Source organism: Micropterus salmoides, unplaced genomic scaffold (assembly GCF_014851395.1).
Source record: "Micropterus salmoides isolate LMB-PRFRI ecotype aquatic unplaced genomic scaffold, ASM1485139v1 Ms_hic_scaffold_7, whole genome shotgun sequence".
In the NCBI taxonomy this organism is placed as follows: Eukaryota; Metazoa; Chordata; class Actinopteri; order Centrarchiformes; family Centrarchidae; genus Micropterus; species Micropterus salmoides.
This window is the reverse complement of record NW_024044459.1, coordinates 28,659,767-28,683,418: the sequence shown is the minus strand read 5'-3', so window position 1 is coordinate 28,683,418 and position 23,652 is coordinate 28,659,767. Positions and strand designations below refer to the sequence as shown.

At 42.1% G+C, this 23,652-nt stretch overlaps 1 protein-coding gene across 1 annotated transcript in view; it reads left to right on the top strand.

The window, feature by feature from the left end:
- Positions 1-23,652, top strand: part of adgrv1 (adhesion G protein-coupled receptor V1) — a 108,583-nt gene that overhangs the window by 23,436 nt on the left and 61,495 nt on the right. Inside the window, 46 exon segments of the mRNA XM_038704464.1 lie at positions 24-247; positions 1,302-1,428; positions 1,550-1,735; positions 1,927-2,107; positions 2,667-2,830; positions 2,920-3,043; positions 3,156-3,416; positions 4,584-4,710; positions 4,856-5,079; positions 5,318-6,052; positions 7,728-8,101; positions 8,771-8,950; positions 9,352-9,532; positions 9,806-9,999; positions 10,113-10,242; positions 10,532-10,612; positions 11,441-11,580; positions 11,757-12,122; positions 12,287-12,530; positions 12,620-12,835; positions 12,936-13,151; positions 13,246-13,490; positions 13,605-13,786; positions 13,899-14,397; positions 14,539-14,848; positions 15,071-15,280; positions 15,787-15,917; positions 16,166-16,265; positions 16,389-16,568; positions 16,675-16,838; positions 17,120-17,207; positions 18,229-18,307; positions 18,391-18,529; positions 18,775-18,916; positions 19,232-19,497; positions 19,674-19,849; positions 20,032-20,159; positions 20,256-20,437; positions 20,584-20,730; positions 20,838-20,918; positions 21,042-21,306; positions 22,154-22,276; positions 22,389-22,611; positions 22,740-22,944; positions 23,115-23,261; positions 23,385-23,640. Coding sequence (XP_038560392.1) covers positions 24-247; positions 1,302-1,428; positions 1,550-1,735; positions 1,927-2,107; positions 2,667-2,830; positions 2,920-3,043; positions 3,156-3,416; positions 4,584-4,710; positions 4,856-5,079; positions 5,318-6,052; positions 7,728-8,101; positions 8,771-8,950; positions 9,352-9,532; positions 9,806-9,999; positions 10,113-10,242; positions 10,532-10,612; positions 11,441-11,580; positions 11,757-12,122; positions 12,287-12,530; positions 12,620-12,835; positions 12,936-13,151; positions 13,246-13,490; positions 13,605-13,786; positions 13,899-14,397; positions 14,539-14,848; positions 15,071-15,280; positions 15,787-15,917; positions 16,166-16,265; positions 16,389-16,568; positions 16,675-16,838; positions 17,120-17,207; positions 18,229-18,307; positions 18,391-18,529; positions 18,775-18,916; positions 19,232-19,497; positions 19,674-19,849; positions 20,032-20,159; positions 20,256-20,437; positions 20,584-20,730; positions 20,838-20,918; positions 21,042-21,306; positions 22,154-22,276; positions 22,389-22,611; positions 22,740-22,944; positions 23,115-23,261; positions 23,385-23,640 — 9,343 coding nt within the window.

Sequence of the window (23,652 nt, the reverse complement as noted above, 5' to 3'; positions counted from 1 at the left end):
TCTAGTGACGTTTGGTGCTGCAGGTAAGCCTCCCTCTGCGGCGTGATGGGACAGACGGTCAGGCTGTAGTGTTCTGGAGTCTTCAGCCAATTGGAGCCAATCGTGTAGATATAACTGCTCAAGATCTTCAGCCTCTACGTGGCTCTGTGGTTTTCCTCTCTGGGCAGAGTGATGCTTCCATCAACTTCACTGTCATGGCTGACAATATCCCAGAAGTCAACGAGACCTTACTGCTCACTCTGGATAGGTAGGCACATTAACTGCATGAAAAGTTACATAAAAATGATTCATTCTGTTAATTATCACCGAGGCACATTAAACCCTTCTGTTTTTCCCATAAACTTAATTGTAATACAATAACCTTTCGAGGTTTAGAGCATGAAGCTGATACTGTGTAATGTTTAGAGCCAACTTACAATAAGTGGGTTCAGTGGAATTGGAAAGGCTGAAAGTGCTATCTCATCCCGTCCAATGTATTTATTTCTGTGCGCGCGCATGTGTGTGTATGTGTGTGTGTGTGTGTGTGCGCGCACTTGTGGTAGTGGTTTGGGGGTTTTGGGTGCATCTGTTAGTCTACGTTCTGATGAGAATGGCAGCTCTCTCTCTCCCTCCCACTCCTCCTCTGCAGGGTGGAGACTGCACGCTTTATAGTGTACTTCGGGTAAGTGGAGAGTGGAGTGAACCTGGCCCTTTTGTATGGCGTGAATCAGGACTTTGTTTTTCAGAGAAGAGCCTACTTCAGGATTTCTGGGGTCTTTGGTTGACGTGGGGATGAGGGGGACTGGGGTAGGGTGGGGTATTCAGTGATGGTGTGAAAAAAAAGGGAACCCAAAGGAGAGTGGTTGTTGGACGTAAATAGAGAATCTTCTTTATGTGTTTGGCTCTAATTTAACCAGGCTTGATTATGTACCCTTTTAAAGATGTTAGTGTTTGTATGCATGCAGCGCCTTGGCTGGGAGTGTTTGTTTGGAGTTCTTCATTCTGTCATGTCTTTGTCTCTAATTTACCCGTTATGTGATGCTTACTTGGCTCCAATTTTCTCAACATACACACACATACATACACCCCTGTGGAGCAATAACGATGCAGGCACGCCGTTGACTGACATTGTTATTAAAAGTGGTTTAAACAGCAGGATCTCAGAATACAGACCCAACAATGAATTAGCATCACACAGTAGAAGGAATGTTGAGATTAAAGTTAAGCTGTTTTCTCATATAATGTCTGTTTCAGAAGCTCAAAAAAAACACAACAAAAGAAACAGTGAAAGTTACATGTCAGAGTGTGTATTTCTGTCCCAGGAGTAATGTTGAGAATCAGATCCTGAAAGCGGGCTACACCAGCAGAGAGATTGTCATCATGGAGAACGATGACCCTGGGGGAGTATTTGAGTTCTCCCCATTATCCAGAGGTCCTTTCTTCATCAATGTAAGTCTTGCATGAAACCGCAACTTAAAACCACACGATTTCATTAAAATTTTGTTTGTGTAATTAAAATATCTAACAAGCCTTTGTTCACATGACTTCTGTAAACTTTAAACTTAACTAGGAGGGTGAAGCTGTAGAGCTGCACGTGGTCAGAGCCCAGGGACAGCTGCTGAAACAGCTGGTGCGATATGCTGTCGTGCCTTCGGGCAACTCTGAATTCTACGGTGCCACGGGTATCCTGGAGTTTAAACCGGGGGAGAGAGAGGTGGTGGTGGCACTGGTGGCAACACCTGATGGGGTGCCTGAGGTGAGAACGTGGTCAATTCATTGTTAACTTTTCAAGTCTATATAATAACCATTTAATTCACTACAAATTTAAGTAATTCCAGTCTGATAGTGGTGACAACATGAAATCTGTGTGTCTGCATGTGTATGTGTGTGTGCGTGTGTATGTGTGTGTGTGTGTGTGTGTGTGTGTGTGTGTGTGTGTGCATACAGCTGGACGAGACTTTCTCTGTGGTCCTTAGTAGCCACAGCACTCCACCCAGTCGCCTAGGCAACCACAGAGAGGTCAACATCACAGTGCGGAAGAACGACGACCCCTTTGGCATCATTGAGTTCATCCAATCAGGACTGACAGTGGCCATCAATGAGAGCAAAGGGAGCGAGATTTACCAGGGTACTTTGAAGTAGCAGTCCTTTAGATAATGGGGATACTTTTCCATGTCAAGTGGTATCTCATTGACACTTTAAATGGACCTAATTGGAGGGAATCCCAGAACATTTGTCTGTATGTGGGATGAGCTGGACTATGATAAAAGTATTCAAAATGTCTTGTATGTGCTAGGTAATTAAAAAAGTTGTATGTATCGTGTCAGTGTATAATAATGATTTATTGTAAATAATCTAGTAACTTTGATCAACTTGTAGTGCAAGACATTTGGTCCTCACAGCCATATTCATTGTTCAATCTGGTGCCGAGAACAGGAGAGGTGAAAAGATTTTCTCAGCCTCTAGTGAATGTATCCAGTGTGTGTTCTTAGCATAACGGTATACATAGGAGCTATGCAACTAAAAAGTTTAGCTGTGGGACAGAAAATACTTTATTATTGTGTTCTATACCAAAATGATGTCTTTGACCGGAGGCAATATTTCAAGAGAATATGCACATATACTAAAGTTAATGACTTTAAGGAAGGTTTCAATATCTTAATAGATATTCTCCATCTATTTTTCAGCGGTGTACCCTGTAGTGAGGAATAGGGGTCGCTTTGGAGAAGTGTCAGTGTCCTGGGTCCTGGAGCCAGCCCTGTCTGGAGATGTCAACCCCCTCCAAGGAAACATCACCTTCAAGGAAAGGGAGTACCTCAAAAACCTCACTCTCTTCTCTGTACCTGATCAGGTAAGTGAGAAACTAAACTCAAAAATGCATGCAATCTATATTTAGAGTTTCATTTCCTGTTTGAATTTTAATTCTTTTTTTTTTTTAAGATCCCGGAGGCCATGGAGAATTTCACTATCACGGTGTTAAATGCTACAGGTGGTGCAAGACTGGGAAACATACTCAATGCCTATTTACAGATTAATAAGAATGATGACCCCATTTACTTTTCTGGTAAGGATACTGTTCTGGATACTTTATGAAGGATCCTCTGAAAGACTGTAATAAAATATAACTCCTCCTCTCTCCTCCCTTTCTCCCCTTCCACGTCTCGCCCTCTCCTCAGAACCTGTTCTCGTGCGGCTTCAGGAAGGGGGAGTGGCCAACTTCACTGTTTTGAGGGCAGGGCGGGCAGACTTTGTTGCCACAGTGATGTACCGTGTGGAATATGGCGAGGCATCGCCAGGTGACCTCACCGTTCTCAGTAATGTCACGTTGCTGGTGTATGAAGTGGGTGAATGGATGAAGAGCATCTCTGTGGCAGTTGAAGATGACAACATACCAGAGACCGATGAACCCTTTTACATTGTTCTCTACAATGCTACTGGTGAGTATGGGCTTTCCTTTAAACAAGTGGTTAGTGTAGTATAGTATAGCAGTGGTTAGTTATCATATATGTTGGTCCCTTGATGTAACCAAAACAATGTAATGTGCATTCCCTCTCAGGATGAAATTGGCTGAGAAGTCAGTTGCTTTTCTCATTTTTTAATTTTTTGTAGCAGAAGAACCAGGTGATCACGCCTCATCTCAAGATAACATCAACACTTTCTCCCCTGTTTATCCTCTCTTGTCATAATGCCAGTTGTGTATGTACAGAGAGGAGTAACTGGGTTATTTAGCATTGTCTGTGGTGACACTGGAAGCTCTCTTAATCCCAGTATTGTGTGTCAGGGATAGGAATGAAAGACCAGTGGGCCCCAACAGGACCTTAATTACCAGACTCCAGACTTTCTAAGACACAAAGACCAGCCACTCCACTGGCCTCTCTCTGTTTACTGATTGACATGGAGTAGAGTCGAGTAAGGGTTAGCCTCTGGTTTATGCCAGGGGATTGCCCTTTATAGTGATTGTGTTAAAAGTCAATAACGCTCATGTTAGAAGTCAGTCAAACTCATATTGAGACCTTGACACTCTTTACCTTGCCTGTTTAATAATGAGCAGATTTTCATGCTTGTGACAGTGTACTCATAATCTGGCAACTTGAAGTATGTTCCTGTGAGAGGTTATTGCAGTTTTGGGGATACTTATTCAGCAAAATATTCCCTTGTTTTTCTTTCTTATTTTTAGTTTTAAAAAAAACTTTAAGTATAATGGTTGTGGTTTATTGAGGTTCTGTCCTTGACTGTGTTCAATTTAGCTCCTTTGCTGAGAGACGGCTTTATTTTGGACTCTTGTTTTTCATGAATAATAAGCTCTGGGCTTGGTTGCCATAGTTATTGTGTGCTATGTTAATGAGAGAGCCTCCCCCAATTGCATGAAATTTAGCATGACAATAATAATATGGTCAGTGCTATCTATCTATCTATCTATCTATCTATCTATCTATCTATCTATCTATCTGTCTATCTATCTGTCTATCTATCTATCTATCTATCTATCTATCTGTCTATCTGTCTAGCTGTCTATCTGTCTGTCTGTCTGTCTGTCTGATTTGGTGACCTAAGTATACTAATGCAACATCAACATGATCTAACTATAATATGCATGTTTGCAGGCGATGCTGTTGTGTATGGAGCAGACACAGCTACTGTGGTGATTGAGGCCAATGATGATGCCAATGGCATTTTCTCCCTGGAAGCCGCAGAGAAACCTGTTAAAGAGGGCAAGACCAATTCTTTTTAGTAAGAAACACGTTTCAATTCATGTTTCTTTTGTGCAAAACATCTTGATTTAAAAGTTTGTAAACAGTTTTATATTTGTGCTTTTCATGCTCATTTACTTGTGATCTTTTACTGAAATTATTACTCTTTCCTCTTTCTGTTCCAGTGTCCTGCGTGCAAGGGGCCATTTTGGGAACGTTACAGTCTTCTGGCAGCTGTTTGCCAATGACTCAGTGACTCCTCTGGAGGAAAACCAGGAGTTTACCAACACATCTGGCTCAATAACCTTCACTACAGGGGAAGAGACCAAGCCTGTTGTCCTGGAGGCCATCTCAGATAAGCTTCCAGAGTTCAATGAGTTGTTCGTCCTCAGGCTGGTTAATATCTCAGGTGAGTTCAAGATAAAAGTGACATATTGTCAGATTTGAGAGATAATGTAAAAATGTAAATTGATCACTAGAGAAAGGTGGCAGCAATAACTGTAACAAATAATTTCTCTCACTGAGTTTAAACTTGCCATGAAATTTTGTGGCAGTCATTATCTTTAAAATCTCAAAAATGATAGAAATGAAGGATACATTTAATTTTACTTGAAAACCCTTCAGCTCTTGTCCATAATTTCTTTAAGGCGGTTACCCAGGGACGGGTGGACGACTAGCTGAGACTGCTCTGAATACCTCGGTTCTCATCCCTTTCAATGATGACCCATTTGGCGTCTTTGCCATCACTGACAGCAACCTGGACCAAGAAGTAGCGGAAGATGTCCTCCCAGTGGATGATATGGCTGATGTCACTTCCTTCACCATCCTCAGACAGCAGGGTACTTTTGGTGATGTGCGGGTTGCCTGGGAGATTGTATCTGGCCGCTTCCCAGAGGGCCTTCCTCTGATGGATGACCTGCTCCTTCTAGCCTCCTTCCCAGACAAGGTTGAGCTCAGGCCTCATGCCAGGCGACACCACTCAGCCACAGACACGTGGTTTTTCTCTGGGCTTCCAGGAGCATATGGGACCATTTCCCCTGAAGATGGACCTGCTGCCGTTGGCAACTTCACCTTCTCTGCTTGGCTAGTGCCAGGACCAGACACTGATGGCTTCATAGTCTGCAAGGGAACCGGGAATGGGACTTTGCATTATGGAGTGAAGGTCAACACCAATGGGTCTCATGTCACAGTGATGCTGTACTATACAGTGATTGGCTCAAACAATATCCAGATGGCTCGAGCCACTGCTGAAAAATTTGTAGAGAGCAATACCTGGTTACACGTGATCATTACTGTTGATGATGGGATTATTGAGTTCTTCCTGGATGGAAACCCTATTCCTGGAGGACTAAAGAGCATCAAAGGAGAGGGCATCACTGATGGTGAGTTATTTTATCAGCATAGCATAGTGGTAAAGTTCAGGTTATTGTGCACATAGAGCCCCCATATCTCTGTTTATTATGTTGAGCTTTTTTTTTTTGTCTACCAATGCACCTTTAGTTTGGGCATCAAAATTTGGCCTCAGTTGTCTTATATTGCCTTAAAACTCCATATCAAATTATATTCTGATGGATTTATAGATTAAAAATGTTGTTTACCAATTTGTTGGAATGTGAAGCTGTGATGAAGTAACACTTTTAATTCTTGCAGTGTTAAATGTATTTTCTAAATTCATTTTACAATGTCAAAGTGTCACTCAAAGGCCAAAACCTACTCAGGCCAAATTATGACTTGCCAATTTCCCACGCTTTTGTTTACTGCCATCTCAGTACAATAGTCAGTTTCGGAGAGGCAAGAACTACAGCTCATGTCCTTAGTGATGATGTCCATGACGGTCTGTGTGTGATTTTCTGAATTTGCTTTTGTGAGTTTGTGTGTGTGTGTGTGTGAGAGGGTTTCAAGCATATCTCATTGTTCACATATGGAGCAACAACAGGTTGTAACTTCTTAGATACACAATCCATGGACACCCTCACACACTAATGCACATTCTCACACACACGCACCCACCTCTCCATCACTTCCTCATTGTTCGGGACTACTGGGACTCTGCAATGCTTGAGTGACCACTTAGCCTCAGCACTGCTGGATATTGTTGCTGCTAAAGGGAATCAGTCGGCATCCTCTTTTCTTCCTGTTCTCTCTAATTACTGGAAACAATAGTCGCAGCCTGTAGTAGACCAAAATCATCCAGAGGAGAAATATTCTGATGGCTCTTTGGCTAACTTCAATCACGTTAGTTGTATACATTATCATCAATCATGTCATGTGTGTATTGTCTGCTACTGGTAATTCAACCCACAGAGGAATTGCTTTGTGTCAGGGCTTTGTACTTGCTCACTGTGGCAGATTTCCTGCATCTGTCCCATTTTGTGCAAGTAGAGGACGCGATAGACGCAACAGGTGTAAGTATATAAATTAGTAATGAGAAAGAGCTGGACCTAGGCATTTGGTGGCCTTAATAAAGATTCTCTTTGAGGTCCAAATACACTCCAACATTGCAACCAAATTAGTTTCACCATTAACAATGTTAATAATAAACAATATTATAATTAAATGTCCCTGTCTGGGTCAAAAAAGGGTGTAAATGATTAAATTTACAGTTGCTATTATATTACCCGATCTCAAGCCAACTACGTACTCATGGAAAAGTTACAGGTGTGAATTAAGTATAATAATAAAAAAAATACTTGTACTAGTATTATCTTACAAAATACATTTGTCAATTTGTGACTTGCAAACAATTTAAGAGTTAACTATGTGTCAAATGCATTTTTTTTCCATAAGTAAAGTAAAATAGTTTCAGGTATTAAGATCCGTATTTTTTTAAATCACATAGTGGGTACAGCATCTTTGAACCCTCAAAAGGCTAAAGGCAACACGTCCTTTTGGTCACCATCAATATCAGTCATATCATATCCTGTACATTGAGCCTGAGGCAATGACTGATTTGTTTTACATGTGTATCCAACTATTTCCTACCCATACAGCCTAACATAACTTTGGCCATTTGGCATATAAAACATTACTGTTTCGTTCTGTGTATTTCTGCTCCAGGACCTGCGTCAGTGTTTATTGGGTCGGATCCTGAGGGCAAACAGCGGTACGTGGGCCTTCTCCAGGATGTTCGCTTGTACAGGACTAAGCTGAACCACAGCCAAATCCAAGAGCTTCACAACCAGCCTGCTAAAACAGACCTGCGTAACATCTCAGGTTATCTGCGGTACCGGCAGGAGGAGAGGCAGAAGTCGTTTGTGGTGGAGGTCAGGGATGATAATGAGGAGGAGGGAGAGGAGGTGTTCTATCTACAGTTGGTAGCAGTTCAAGGTGGAGCCCGCCTCCCTTTCCCCAGACCCACTGCTATTTTGCGAGTCATGAAGAGTGACAATGCCAACGGACTCTTTGGATTCACCGGTGCCTGCATACCTGATGTAAGTGCACAGTATTTAGTGATTAGCATTTAGTGGACCATTTTTGCTGCTATGATCATCTACAAGCACCTCGCAAATTGCATTTAAGACCAAATTTTTAAATGTTATCACTCAGTTGTGTCTAGGAGAAAACATTTACATAGAAACACGTAATGAAAACTGACTTTTTTCTCAGTCCCTGTCCTGCTGCATATTTAATCAGTCTTCATGCCTGGCTGCAGAGAGAGTATGCTGTCTGTTTTTAGTTGCACTGGATCTGTGGGCTCTCATGTTGGCCCCTCTCAGGTAGAGCGACAGCTGGTGAGGCTGTAGCAGGTCTGCCAGTCAGGGCATTCCTGTGGAACTGGAGTTCCAGCACTGGAAATGGGAGATCTAGTTCCTCGTTTCCATCAGCACAACAGGTGGCAGGCCTGGGGATGGCATTCCATCAGAACCAGAGGATCTTCTTTATATCCTTGATCCTTTGGGATAAATAGACGTAGCGGCATGTGGGGGCTATCAGGAGCTTCCTCTTAAAATCACATTATTACTGTGTTGGAATTAGTAAGGCAGCTAGCTCATTTAACCATTACAAATGAAATGACTGCAGTTGGATGCAACCAGTATTTATCATTTACTCCAGTGGTTCAGAATGAATTGACATTTTTATTCCCCTGTTTGTCCTCACAGACCACTGTGGAGGGCTCCATAATCTCTTGTGTGATTGAGCGTATGCGGGGATCTCTGGATCACGTTTATGTCAACTACAGTGTTACCCAACTGGATAGCTTGGACAGTAAGACACCAGCGCATCAGGATTTTATTAATGCCACTGGAGCTGTGCATTTCATGCCTGGACAGCGCTCTGAGGTGTGTGTACTGTGTGTGTGAGAGTGACTCAATGGTAGAATCTGTATTAATGTGATGTTATATCAGTGGGAGAAAACACCTCCAAGTTAATCCAGGGTCACACTGAGGGCAATCACTCAGTGGATAAAAACAAGTGTGATGTACCTTGATATCAGATAAATACTTTGTCCAGTTTAACAGCAGGATTTCACAGTCATCCATATGCAACGTTTTTAGACAACCAGCCCCACCTAGTGGTTGGTTGTTTGGTTGGTTGTTTGTGAATTTACTGATGAGTCAACAGGTGTCAGCTGATAATTAAGCTTATACTTTATGCTTGTGGCACACAACATTGACTCTATGACCACATTTTACCAACAAAATATAATATATTTTTATTTATATTAACATCTTTCTGTTAGGTACTGAACCTGTTGGTGTTGGATGATAACCTCCCAGAGCTGGCAGAGTCCTTTCAGATCAAGCTGGTGTCAGCAGAGTCTGGTGACGGGAAGATAGGCTCCACCCCCACCAGCGGTGCAAGCATCGACCCAAATAACTCTGTTAACACGGTCACTGTCAAAGCTAGTGACCACCCTTATGGTATTTACCCACATGCTCAAAAAACAGCACTGTTGTCCTTTCACTGTTACTCTTAATAGCAATAAGCCATCTCTATATAAATTATTATGTTCTGACAAGTGGCTTATTGAGTTGCTAAATGTAAATACAATTTTCTCCCTCTTTCTCCCTCTTATCTGCCCTCCTGCTGTCATTGCATCATTCCCCTCCTTCTCATTACATTATCCCCTATTTCCTTTCTTCTAACCATTACTATAACAAACACAAACACACACACACCCTTCTCTAATCCAGGCCTGCTGCAGTTTCAGCCCAGCCCTCCAGGGGAGGGCTTGATCTCTCCAGCGTTAGAACCTGCCCACATAACTGTTAATGAGGAAGATGGACAAATTCGTCTGCTGGTGGCCAGAGCCCAAGGCCTTTTGGGAAGGGTCATGGTAGGATATAGGACAACCCCCTTCACAGCATCTAGCCCTGAAGACTACGAGGTTAGTTTCCGCTAAAGTCTTTAATCTTACTCATTCATACACGGCAATGATGTATCGATAAAGTGCATGAAGAGAGAATACATTTTTCCTCCTTCTCTGTATTCCACCGGCAGGACTCAGAGGGCATGCTGGACTTTCTTCCAGGGGAGAGGTTAAAGTTCATCACTGTGACCATCATAGACAATCCTGTCCCTGAGCTGGACAAGATTTTTAGAGTGGAGCTCTACAATGCTGATGGAGGAGGTGAGAAATATGAGCCCAAAAATAAACTCAAGACAATGTTTTCATTAGTTTGAGTCACATTTTGATATTTATTTTTTTTATGAGAACCCTGTCAATACCAATCTTAATACCAGTCTGCCCTACTGTTTTTGTGTGTTTTGTGTGCTGTGCTCCTGTGTGCTTCCACATACCCACCTACCTACGTGACTACCTATCTACCCTCCTTTCCGTTTGCCCTTCGATCTCAACTCTCCTGGTGTGATTCTAACATGGTGTGACACTTGTTTGATCCTCGTGTGTGATCCATCAGTGGATCAGTTTCTGCATAGTGAAGGAAGTGGTAGTGGGGAGAGTGACTCTGACCTCCTCCTTCCATCCTATTACCACCATGGTAAGTATCCCCCTCCTTTTCTCCCCAAACTGCTTCTGGTTGCCATTCCTTCACCTCCACACCCATATCATTTCTCCCTTAGGCTCCCTTAGGCTGCTGGCAAGCAATATTTTGATATTTCAATGAGACATTTTATGTCGTCAAAATTACACATATCTTTTGATCTTCTATATAATATTGTTGGATGGTTGGATAGAATAGAAACAGATTTGGACGATGAAAGCTGAGAAATTCACCTATATTACTGAAATTCTTAGGTGAAGTGGATGGTTGAAATAATTCAGATATGAATTTTCTCAGACATAGTACCCCAAAAAATATCTCCTAACACTTTATCAGTTAGTATCTTTCAGCTCTGTCTTCTTGAGCACATATATACACATCTGTAGGTGTGTGCGTGCACATGCAAGTGTGTTTGACTTTGTGTGGTATTTACATTGTACTGTGAACCCTGTGAGAAGTACCCAAGTAGAGTAATGTGGGAAAAGCAAATAGCCTTTCAGTAGGGTTAAGTGTCAGAGACCACAGTTTTTTATACTACGTTTGGGCTGCTGTCACCTACTCTGAAATAACCTCCACACATTTTATGAAGCTGCCATTTCAGTCTCATGCTCTTGATGATAATATCACTTAGTTAGTGTAAGAAGGTTTGTATTATCATTTCAGAATCACTGGCTTGATTGATTGAAAGATGATAGTCACATTTCAAGTCCCTCCTCTCTGACCATTGGGTACTTTTCATTTACTTCAAACTGAAACTCTTAAAAATGCTCCTAGAATTTATTACCAGAAAATAACACAGGGTCGTATCTGGTGTTTTGTGTGTAGCCAGCTTGGGAGTTGCATCCCGCATCACAGTGACAATTGCTGCTTCTGATGACGCCCATGGAGTGTTTCAATTCAGTCCCAAATCCCTGTCTGTGAATGGGACAGAACCTGAGGATGGAAGAAGCTCTGTGGTCCTGCAGGTCAGTGTAATAAAATTTTAAAATTAGGAATTGCCCATTGATGCTCAAGAAGATAGTTGTTTCCTTGTCTTTGCATTAGTATCAAGAGGTTAATACTGCTTTTAGAAAAATGTAGTTTTGTTTTTTTACATACAGGATTCATTATTATGCTATGTTTTCTTTTTGCTCTCTTCCAGGTGGATCGGTCCTTTGGTGACCTCTCCAATGTAACTGTGTACTGGGATGCTGATCCCAGCTCTGAGAGGGAGCTCCTCGGCAGGTTCGGGAACATCACCTTTGGTGTAGGTCAGAAATCAGAGAACATCATCATCAAGGTGGCCCAGGATGAGATGCCTGAGCTGGACAGGCGTTTCACAGTGTCCTTGGTTAACGTCTCCCACGGTCGTCTGGGTGTGCAGACATCTGCTACTCTGACTGTGCTCGCCAGCGACGACCCTTATGGTGTTTTTGTATTTTCTAATGTAACAAAGTCAGTCCGACTTCCTGAAGCTGACGCAACTGTCTCCCTCATCATCCTGCGACAGAGAGGCCTGATGGGTCAGGTGTGTCTTACTGTAAAAGGTTCAGAAGCTTAATAGGATGTAAAGAAATTAAACTCCCATGGGATACTGTTTCTTTGACTTTTAATAATTAAATAAATAAACCAGAATGACAGATGTGGTGGATGTACCAAACTATATGAGATTTTCCTATTTTAATTGTTTAGGTGCGAGTCACATATGGGACACTAAAGGAAGCAGATCCGGAACCTTACAGGACCCCTGGTGTTGGCCGAGCCACTGAGGGGCGGGATTTTATTCCCCTCCTGGATTCTGTTGTGTTCTTGGCCAATCAGAGTGAAGCAAACATCACCCTTCGAGTGCTGGATGATAAGGATCCAGAAAGAGACGAGTCAGTGTTTGTGAAGTTGATCAGTGTTCAGCTCATCAAAGGAGAGCAGGAGAGAATCAGTACGATTTTTTTAAAGAAATCCTCATATAAAATTATATCAACCCCACCACACTAAAATGATGAAATATCTCCTTACCGTTCCTTACAGTTTCCAATTCCCCTTCTCTCGGCCCCATGACTGACACTGTAGCCCAGGTTATAGTGGAGGCCAGCGACGATGCTTTTGGAGTCCTCCAGCTGTCAGCTTCTGCTGTCAGTGTAGCTGAGAACTACGTTGGGCCCATAATAAATGTTACACGTGTCGGCGGGATTTTTGCTGACGTATCTGTCAAGTTCAGAGCAGTGCCTTTGACAGCCAGAGTCAGTAAGTATTGGACATGGAGTATGGGTTTGAATCTTTCTGTCTATGATTTGTTAGCAGGCTTGCTATGTCCATATGTATGTGCGTGTGTTTAATCCTATAGGTGAAGACTACAGCGTAGCCTCCACTGATGTGGTTCTCCTAGAAGGGGAGTCTAGTAAATCTGTACCCATCTATGTCATCAATGATGTGGTCCCTGAGCTAGAGGAGACCTTTCTCATCGAGCTCATCAACCAGACTACCGGAGGAGCTCTCCTGGGGGAGCTCACACGTGCCATCATCACCATACTGCCTTCTGACGACCCTTTTGGTGCCTTTGGTTAGTAGGCATTATCCAGGATATGTGTCAGTTTTTTCTTCTTATTTTGAAAAATTTCTCATTGTTAAGCAAGTTTTTCTTTTTCTTCACATAGTCTTTCAAGCTGTTCCAGTTACCATAGAGGAACCAGGATCTAACTCCATTGAGGTCATGTTACCTATAGTGCGTAATGCTGGTACTATTGGTACAGTGGTGGTCCAATGGCAGGCCACTGTCAATGGTAAACTAGCTGTGGGGGACATCAGTCCCACATCGGGAGAGGTGAGATTTGCTCCTGGAGAGACCATGAAGACGCTCCGAGTGGAGATTTTAGCTGACGATGTACCTGAAATCACTGAGGTAAAAAGCTGACAGTGAAAATGCCTTTGTGAATTAGGTGAAATGATACTTCCTTTGAAATATTTTACAAAATGTTTTGTTGCAATGTTTTATGTTGTTTCTGTTTTTTTCTAGATAATTAAGGTGGAGCTTATTGGCGCCAGTAATGGAGGAAACCTTGGAGCCGATACATTTGTTAACATTATAGTGCCTGCCAATGATAACCCATATGGGACAGTCTACTTTCAACAGTCTGTTTACCGTGTTCAGGAGCCACTTGAGGGAGTTTATAGAGCCAATATTACTGTCCGCAGGAGGTACTTTACTTACTTACTTACTTTTTCCTCTGGAATAATGGTTTTGTTTAAAGTTTTTTGTACTCCTACTCACGTTAAACCACCTTTTCTATCTGCTTTGCCTTTATTCCAGAGACGGTCACTTTGGTCGCTTGGAGATCGTGTACAGCACCTCTGAGGTTGACATTGTCGGCATAGCTCAGACTAATGGCCAGAACCTGCTACTGTACTATAACCTCCCAAAACCAGGCGATCCATCCCCTGCCCCCTTTATTACCGTTAACATCACTGGTCAGAGAGACCCCCTGGCTGCATGTGCGGCTGCTTGTCTGAGAGAGCGTGCCTGCCAGGCCTTCTCTGTGTCATCAGGGGTGAATCCACCATCCTGCACTTGGGTGACTTCAGGGGCTGACAAGCTGACCTCTAAATCTCAGGTTATGACTTATGTAAAAAACGTCACTGCAGCTGCTGTCCTGTTCAGTGCCCAGGCTGTGGCAGGGAGTGATTATACCCCTGTGACAGCTCAGAGTGCCTTCATGGATGATGGGTCAGGGGTCGCCAACCTCACAGTCCCAATCCTGACTGATACATTTCCTGAAATGGATGAAAGCTTCTCCATACAGATCTTAAAGGTAAAACCCAATCATATATATACTGCCCATTGTTATTTATGGTTTTGTTTGTTTTACATGCATTACATTTTCTTATTTATTTAATATTTTTTTCTTCAAACTATATCACAAATAAAACATTTTACCATGTATTTTTTAAAGGTAGAGCTGATAAATCTCACTGTGGCTCAGAAGAACCTGCCCTCGATTGGCCAGCCAGACAAAGCTTTGGTCACTATAGGAATGAATGGGGATGCGTTTGGCGTATTTTTGATATACAGCCTCAGTCCTAACACCACTAATAGGGGGCTCTATCTAGAGGTTCGAGAAGAGCCCATGGTTGTGGTGCCCCTAGTTATAGAGAGGAGAGGAGGGAATCTGGGAACTGTCACCGTTGAGTGGAGGTTTGTTGGAGGAAAGGCTACTCCGAATACTGACTTTACTGGGACTGGAGGGACTCTGGTCTTTGATGGTATGTGGATGATAAATTACCGTTAGCAATAGCATGTAGTTTTGTATTAATTATTTGGGACTTTGGGATTAAATAGTCAACATTTGGGCAATGTATCATGGGGTTCTTAACATGAAAGTTAAAGCAGTTTGCTGTTAGGTATCTAATAGTGAGAAGAATTAAAAGAACATTAGCATGTGCACCTAACTAAGGTTGGATGTACTTTATCCTGTTTGACTGCAGGTGATCTGAAGAAAACAATAGAGATAGTGATCAGAGATGATATTGAGCCGGAGGACAACGAGAGCCTCATGATTGGTCTTGTTAATACGGAGGGAGGAAGTCGAATCTTGCCCAGTTCTGACACTGTAACCATAGTGATATTGGCCAACGATAATGTGGCTGGGATAGTGGGATTCCATCCAGCTTCACGTTCTGTCATCGCCAGAGAAGGTGGGTAGCTATTTTTGATTACTGCTGTTATGTGTTTGGATATTCAGTTGGTAGTATGTATGTCTAAGCACATTACTACCCCCATACATTACATACCAAACCCTATCCACTGTCCCTGTCACTAGAGATGTGTCCTAACTATGTATGAGTGCAAACGTAAGGGGATGCACTCATAGTAATGGCAGCATGCAGCAACAGGTGGCCGATGTGCCTGTCATCTTGAAATAATGTATGCATGAGCGGTTGAAGTCTCCCTGAGTAAATTCCATACAATTAGAGACCTCGAGTTGCCGCTACTGGCATCTGCAGTATAAGAAAAGCAATTCACATTAAATGTCTATAACTGTTTCAATCTTTAACAACATATATTTTCAGCTACAATTGCAATTTGGTCAAATGTAGATTTTAGACTGATTTAAAGCTGAGGAAGGGCTTATGTGCTGCAGAGTCTTCTTATTCCTTCATTCACAACAACCTGAAATTGACTGTATTATTTTTTGTTACAGGAGAGAGGCTGTCTTTGTTAGTGTTGAGAACAGCTCCAGGTCTGGGTAATGTCACTGTGGATTGGACAGTACAAGGGCCCCTTGTACACCGGACCTTCACCCAAACCTCAGGGACACTTTTTTTTACTGAGGTAAATAATAGATGGAGATCATTGAACACATTATTGTGGGATAGAAAAACACATTTATTCCACAGTAGGGCAGACTTTTGTACAGATCAGCATGTTGTTATTATCGTTCTTCAGTGAGGGAGGTTGAAGGTATCGACCACAGAGCTTGTAGAATCAACTAAAAGCTGAAAGACATTACATTTAAATGGTACGGGTGTAGTTCAGTATCTCCAGCAGTAATTGTGTATTTTCGTGTGTGTCTCCTACAGGGAGAATTAAATGACACCATAGTCCTGCAGCTTCTTGATGATGTCACACCAGAAGACAAAGATGAATACAAAGTTTCCTTGTCCAACATACAAACTTCAGGTAATGCGTCTACTGTTAGTGTCTTTGTGGTGCATGAAATCTTTGTGAAGATACCACAAACACCTCAAAATAACCCTGGTCAGAATTATTACTGAAATGAACATTCCTCTGACTTCCACACAGGTGTTGCGGTGACAGGCCATGCTGCCCTGGATGTTCAAGGCAGTGAGGCGGTGCTTACTGTGGACACCAGTGATGCGCCCTATGGGCTGCTGACCATAGCCCCATCATCACGTAGAGTGACCACAGAGGAACAGAGCCGAACCATAAACATTTACGTAAATAGAGAGTTTGGAGCCTCAGGTCAGTAGGTCAAGTATGTTTTGCAGTGTGCTTTACTTTGTTAACTATATAAACTTTGTAATTCTTTACCTTGTAACTGATTCTATACCTAAATGTTTGTGTACAGGAGCGGTGAATATCACATATGAGGTTATAAAAGGTTCTCTACAGGACCTGTCCCACATAGAGGGTGCTCTCGCTGACCCAGGACAAGACTTTATCTCTGGTACTGGTTCTGTAATTCTTCAAGATGGACAGACTTCTGTAGCCATCCCTGTCACCATACTAGAGGTAAAGACTATGTCTGTGTTCCATTCTTCAAGTTATCTGTCCATCAAACTTGATACAGAATAGGTAGAATAGGTCAGACTGGGCTGGTTTTTAACACACCGTTGTGGCATGATTTATCCTTTCAATTTCTGGTCGCTGTAAGGTGAACCTGCATGTTGCAGTATCTTGTTTCAACAATATGACAAAAGTAATATTTGATTTCTGCCAATGAGCTTTTATTCTCTTTCTGATACAAGCTTTACTTGATGCAGATTTGTTTGAATGTCCATTTGTTTTATTAGGACGACATTCCAGAATTGCAGGAGTTCTTCCTGGTCAACATAACATCAGCAGTGCTCATCACGACCCTTGCGACTGTTCCCAAACTAGGTATGGTCATTTTAGCAGCTTAGAGCTATTCTGTACCACGGTGAATATACTGAATCAGCTTTGGCCATCGTAGACTGTTGTTCCATTACAGTTTCAAATTACATGTGCTGTAAACATCGTGGTTTATTTTTGTTTGATTTGTTTTTTAATGAATTTTGCATTTTTTATGCATGAAATGAAATCACATTCCTTTTTTCTTTTCTATAATTTCTCACCATTTGCTCTATTTGATGAGTAGAGGTTGTGTATTGCACATTGCCAGGTAAAATACACATTCTTATGTTCACAATCTTTGCCTAAAATGTCATCTAGTTTGATGTGCAATCAAATCCTGTATGCTACATAACATTACATAACTACAAAATTTTAGTTGACCGTCAAAATACAGCATTACAGCACTTGGTAGCGACTGCTACTGCTTTTGCATAATCCAAACCACAGCCCAATTTATGAATGAGTAACTTTAGAAAGTGATGAGTACACAGAACACTGTAGGCAGAGCAGCACTTGGAGGCTCCCAGAATACTATCTGCCTCCTGCATGGAGACACACAGTAAACACACAGCCGCTCTTTTGGCAGCAGTCATTATGTGGCTTGGATGGTGAGATTGATGCTTTCCATGATTGAGGAAGCCTGGGGATTTGGTGGGAGCCGAGTAGCACTGTGTGGTGAGGAGAGAGAAAGCCAAACTAAACCCGTAGCTGGCCTACCAGTGTCTTGGCCATAGAGTGAATGGGAGAAGACTATTCAGGGGGTCATAAATCAGTCCACCCAAAAACTCGACTGCTCAGCCTCCCAAGCCACTTAGGAGACGCTTCTTAGCTGTAATCCTTCGCTGAAATGTGCCATGATGGTAGTTAGATCTCCTACAGTTTCCTCTCGCACATCTTGCTGGTGGTGCTTGCGCTTTAGTTAAAGCCCTGAAGTCAGCGCTGATGCTAATACTGAACAGTTATTATGAACAATTGACAGTGTAATGGTCACCATATGTTTCCTTTTTGTATGTTGTATTTTCCCCAGACACCCAGGGTTTGGTGGCAGAGGTTAGCATTGCTGCTAATGATGGAATTAGAGGAGTCATTGAATGGACAAACACCATGTAAGAAATGCACCCACAAATAAGACATTTCTTACTCACTCTTCTTCAGTGTTTTTCTTATCCAAATATGTTCTGGTTTCCAGGTTTGAAGTGAATGAAACAATAGGGGCACTGACTCTCGTGGCGTACAGGAACAAGGGGACGTATGGAAATGTCTCTCTTTTCTTCTATGCTCAGAACCTGGAAGCACAACAGGGACTGGACTACAATACTAGTGAAACGGTCAGCCATACACAGTATTGAAACATTACACAAAAAACATTGACATATCCATCCTTCATGAATATCCAGAATGGCTAAGTCAAGGGCAACTGGACTTGCTATATAGTCTTGACATTTCACTTCTCATCCAAAAGGACTCCTCAGCCTTTTGGATGAGAGCCGAAAGCTAACCTGGAAGACTGAGAGTCTTCATAGACATGTAGTAGTAGAATATTTTTTAACCTAAAACCCCTCTGTCCACACAGATTCTTCATTTTGTTCATGGCGAACGGCATAAATTTGTAGAAGTGCAGATCATCGATGATGCTATTCCAGAGGGAGCTGAGAGATTCCAGCTCATCCTGTCTGAGCCTTCCCCTGGACTGGAGCTGGGCACCAATACCACAGGTAGATACAAGGGCAGAAGAGAATACAATAGAATAATCATAATATTCAGTTAAAATGTTCAAAACAAAATTTGCAATTCATGGTGAAGACATGGTAGAGATTTGGATTAATAGGGTTAGGAGTTAAATAAAATAACAACAAAAAGAGGTGAAAGAGGTCTTTTACCGTGGCAATAAAAAATACTTGTTTCTGATTGGCCAGGAGGTTTTAAAGGATTTGTAGGAATTTAAAATTCTTGTACCTCAAACATTGTTCCAGTGAGCACTTGTTGCTATCTAGGATATTATTTTCCTAAACTACATAATTTTCTTGCAGCAACCGTTAATATCCTGGCCAGTGACGATGGACATGGTGTCATATCCTTTAACACCAGCAAGCATTTCTTATTGAGGGAGCCCACATCTGTGTCGAGGCTGAGTGAGAGTGTGGCCAAGCTGTACGTGGTTCGAAACCCTGAGAAAGGCACATTTGGCACCGTAACTGTTCAGTTTACCATCAATGATTCCAACGGCAGTCTAGCAGAGGGCGATTTGATGCCAGCGCAAGGGTTTGTGGTACTGGAGGATGGAGTCAGATTTAAGGTGAGGGGAAGTTTTTATTGGCTAACAGCATTCAAACACATACATGAATAGGTCAGTTTTCTTTTCTTTTGCTCTCAAAGCTTAAAAATGGTAGTCAAAGTGTTTTGTGTGTGAAACAGCATATACATTTTTTTTGATTTATCAGAAGGTCTTCGGTCTGATCTGTGTTGTTTCAGATGCTGGAGATCTGGGCAGTACGGGATGCTGAGCCTGAAGTGAATGAAACCTTCACAGCGACCCTGTCCAACCCAACAGGAGGTGCACGGCTGGGAGACCAACTCCAAACTCTCATCACTGTCCTGGAGAACTTGGCTCCTTCTGGCTTGTTCCGCATCGGACCTACTATCAACAGGTCTCAATACAATTGGACCAGAAGGATCTAAAACTTTGAATATCATAAACACGTGCAGTATATAATGTTATACATGTTATACAAGTGTAACTGTGAAAATTAATGCACACAACCATACTTATGCAAATATGTGCATGCAATCATGTTTATGTAATCTTATTTAATGTGTGTTTTTTGTATAGAACTAGCACAAAAGTGGTTGCTAGTGAAGGTGGCAGAGCAGTCTTCCTCACCGTGTCTCGCAGTAATGGTCTGGAGTCAGCTGTCAGTGTGGAATGGGAGACACAGTCTGACACAGCTTTTGCCTCTGGTAAGACCAACAAATGTAACACTCGTAAATCCCCCTTGTTTCCTCTGTTGTTCCTTTAATCCCTCTTTCCGTCCCTCTTTTACTTTTTTCTTCTAGAGGGTCACCTCTTGGTAATTGGCGTGTACCAGAGCTTTAAGAGCAACCCCACCTCTGCTTGGTGCTCCCTTCCCAAAGGGCCTTCTTTCCTGGCTATGAGGCTGGATAGGATACCAATTGTTGGATCCTCCCACACCTTGGCCACTCTTTATCAGTGGCAGGGTGTTTTTGTGCCAGTACAGGTAGGCTTACAACAGCAAACGACGTCCCCACTGTAAAAGAATTCAGTAAAATCCAGTAATAATTGGCAATGAGTCCCAACAATGAGCTAATTTATAGAAAATTACACTGCTAGCATAACAGTCTTTCTGTCTTTTGGTCCTTACAGTCTGTTAGGATTCAGGACCCAAGCTCTTGTGTTGGGTTTGCAGTGAATGGTTCTACCTACATAGGCATCACACATAGTGGCCCACCCTTCTACCCTGCTGCCAACCTCAGCATCTTCAAATTGCAGAAGGACCTCAATATCACATTGGTAAGTAGAAACACAATCATGGCACAATGTTACTGTCACGTTTTTGTACAATTACTGTAACACTGTGGCATTGCCTTGTATTATTTGAAGCAATCTGATTTCTTTAGGAACAAACCTTAGGTGTCGAAGCTCTGGACGTGAAACACTTCTCCATTGAAGGCAGAGATTATCTAATAGCATCAAGCCAGGTCACTGTTCCACTATTTGACAGATCTTTAAATATTTTCAGTTCTGTCAAGATCATTAAAGGAGGAATTTCAAGCCTTTATGACTAAATAAAGTTTTATGATGTTGTTTGTTTCATGCTACAGATTTTTCTTTGGACTGGGGGTTCCTTCATGCTCCTCCAGACTCTTGACTTCGAACAGGACATCCTCAGTGTAATTCCATTCACTCGTGCAGCTGTGCCCTTCCTGCTGGTGTGCATAGACAGACAGACTTTCAGCTGCCTCCTGCTTCAATGGACCAATGGAAGATTTCAGAATCCACAGCCTCTCCAGCTCACCGGCAGAGCCATTCAGGTGGAGACAATCAACACAAGAGCAGAGGACACTCTCCTGTTGGTTGTTATTGAAGGTGACCTGTCTTGTTTTGATGTCATTTGTGTTTTTTTGTTGGACTATAACTACTCAATTCTACTAAATTCAGATAGATAATTCAAAATATAACCAACAAATAAATGATCAAATACACTGAATTAAAAATCTGCTCAAATAAATTAAGTTAACTGAAATTATTTAAATTACAGAAAATTAAGTTCAGTAAACTCAAGTAATGTAAAGATTAATGCATCAATAATTAAAATCGAATAATATAATATACATTATTCTGAAATGGGCAAATCTTCATAATGAGTACTTTCACTTTTGGTACTTTAAGTATATTTTGATTCTAATACTTTTACTTGCACCAGAGATTTCTACACTGTGGTATTTCTACTTTTACTTAAGTGAAAGTTCGGGGTACTTCTTCAACCACTGACTAAGAGGATGGTTGTGTTTTTGCAATAATGAGTTGCTTTTTCTGTGGTCGTACTCTCAGTGTACTTTCTAGTGGATTTTGCAGCGGTTAGATGTTGGTTAGAATAGTACAAACAAATCATTGATACTTTAGAAGACACACAAACTGAAATTCACAATGTAGGCCAGATCATATATTTATACTACGCTGTGTATATTTTGATGAGACATATCCCCTCTGAGTCTGCAAAAGTGGTGAGTTTTCTTGGTTCAGACCTGTTGTGGGTTTACGAGAAAGGCCTCAGTGTGGAGCAGAGCAGAGCCACAGAGGGACTCAGAGGTTGTAATTTGTCAGTCTAGGGTGTGTCAGTCAGACCAGTCCTTACTTTACATAAACAGGCTATTCTAGCGTGAAAAAACCTTAATCTGTGTGTGTCTCCATGCATTCCTGTATCTTTCTCCAGGTCTCGCTCCATCCTGTGAGGTGTTACTGTGGAGATCAGGGCAGTCTTCACCACAGCTTTATCAGTCCATTCCTCACCCAGGCCTCACTTCTGTTCACCCCTTCACTGCTCCTTCTGGCATCAGTAAGCATAAATGTCATAAACTCCTTTGTTTGTAAAGCAAGGTTTTTTTGTTGGCTGTACTATTAGAATTAATTGACCAGACATCCAGATTAACTATTTTTCTTTTTCATAGTTTATGTCCTGCTAGCTGGAAGAAATAGCTCATCACTATACTCCTGGAGGTCTGATGTCAACCTGTTCACCATGATCCTGAGGGCTCCACCAGCCTTTAGTTTCCTTTCTCTCATGGTTCCGTCTCTCAACACCAGCAAGACCCTCTTGGCTTCTACTGAGGAGAATAGCTCCAGTGTTTATGAATTCACTTCTGTCTCCAATCAGTCTGATTTCATACCCAGGTACCCAGATTGTCACAGACAGGAAAGATTTTTCTCAGAAAAAGCTAATTCTGCTCAAGAAATAAGAAATAAGACACAATGGAAGTTAAATAACGGACATTGTGTTTTCTTTGTTTCTTCACATTCAGTTTTGGGGAGTTGCACTTTGCACCAGGTGACAGTGAGCTAGAGATAGCCGTGAATATCATAGATGATGACATACCTGAGGAGCAGGAGTACTTTCAGGTCAGTCTGAAGAATCCAAAGGGTGGGGCTGAGATTGGATTTGGTGGTCAGGTGACTGTCATTGTTCCAACCAACGATGATGCCCATGGAGTCATCGGCTTTGCTCAGGTAAGCAGATAAACACAGCTTGTGCATTTGACCGTCATGTAAAGCAGTCATCGTGTTACAGCCTTTGTACCTTAAGCTACTTAGATCATCAGAAGAATTTCAAATATACTTTTTAAACATTTCCACAAGCTATTGTAATATAGTAATATATTTTCATTTCCTCTCTGCAGAATTCTCTATCTTTGGAGGTAGATGAGTTGGAGCAAAATAATCCAGTTTCTCTCAGTGTGGAGAGGAGAAGAGGGACTTTTGGCAGACTGACTGTTCACTGGGCTGCCAGTGGCAGTCTGGCAGACATTTTCCCCACTTCAGGAGTGGTTAGTAAACCTTGCCCTCCTATCATAAATACAGTATGATCAATTTCTAATTATACTGACAAAATACTTCCCAAAATAAACAATGTCAAAATTATAAATAAACAAATTTGTTTTAAACCGTAGGTAACGTTTTCAGAGGGCCAGTCGTTGGCCATCATCTCCCTGACTGTGATAGCAGATGGTGTCCCAGAGCTGAGAGAGAGTGTCACTATCACCCTACGGGATGTTACCACTGTGGGGCTGCAGGACCTACAACAGGCTGCAGTTATTGACAAGCAGCGGGCACAAGCTCTACTCACCATCCTGCCAAATGGTTCTCCCTATGGGGTGATTGGATGGCATCTGGACTCCCAGTTTACACTAACACAAGAACCACAGAGTAAGAATTTCT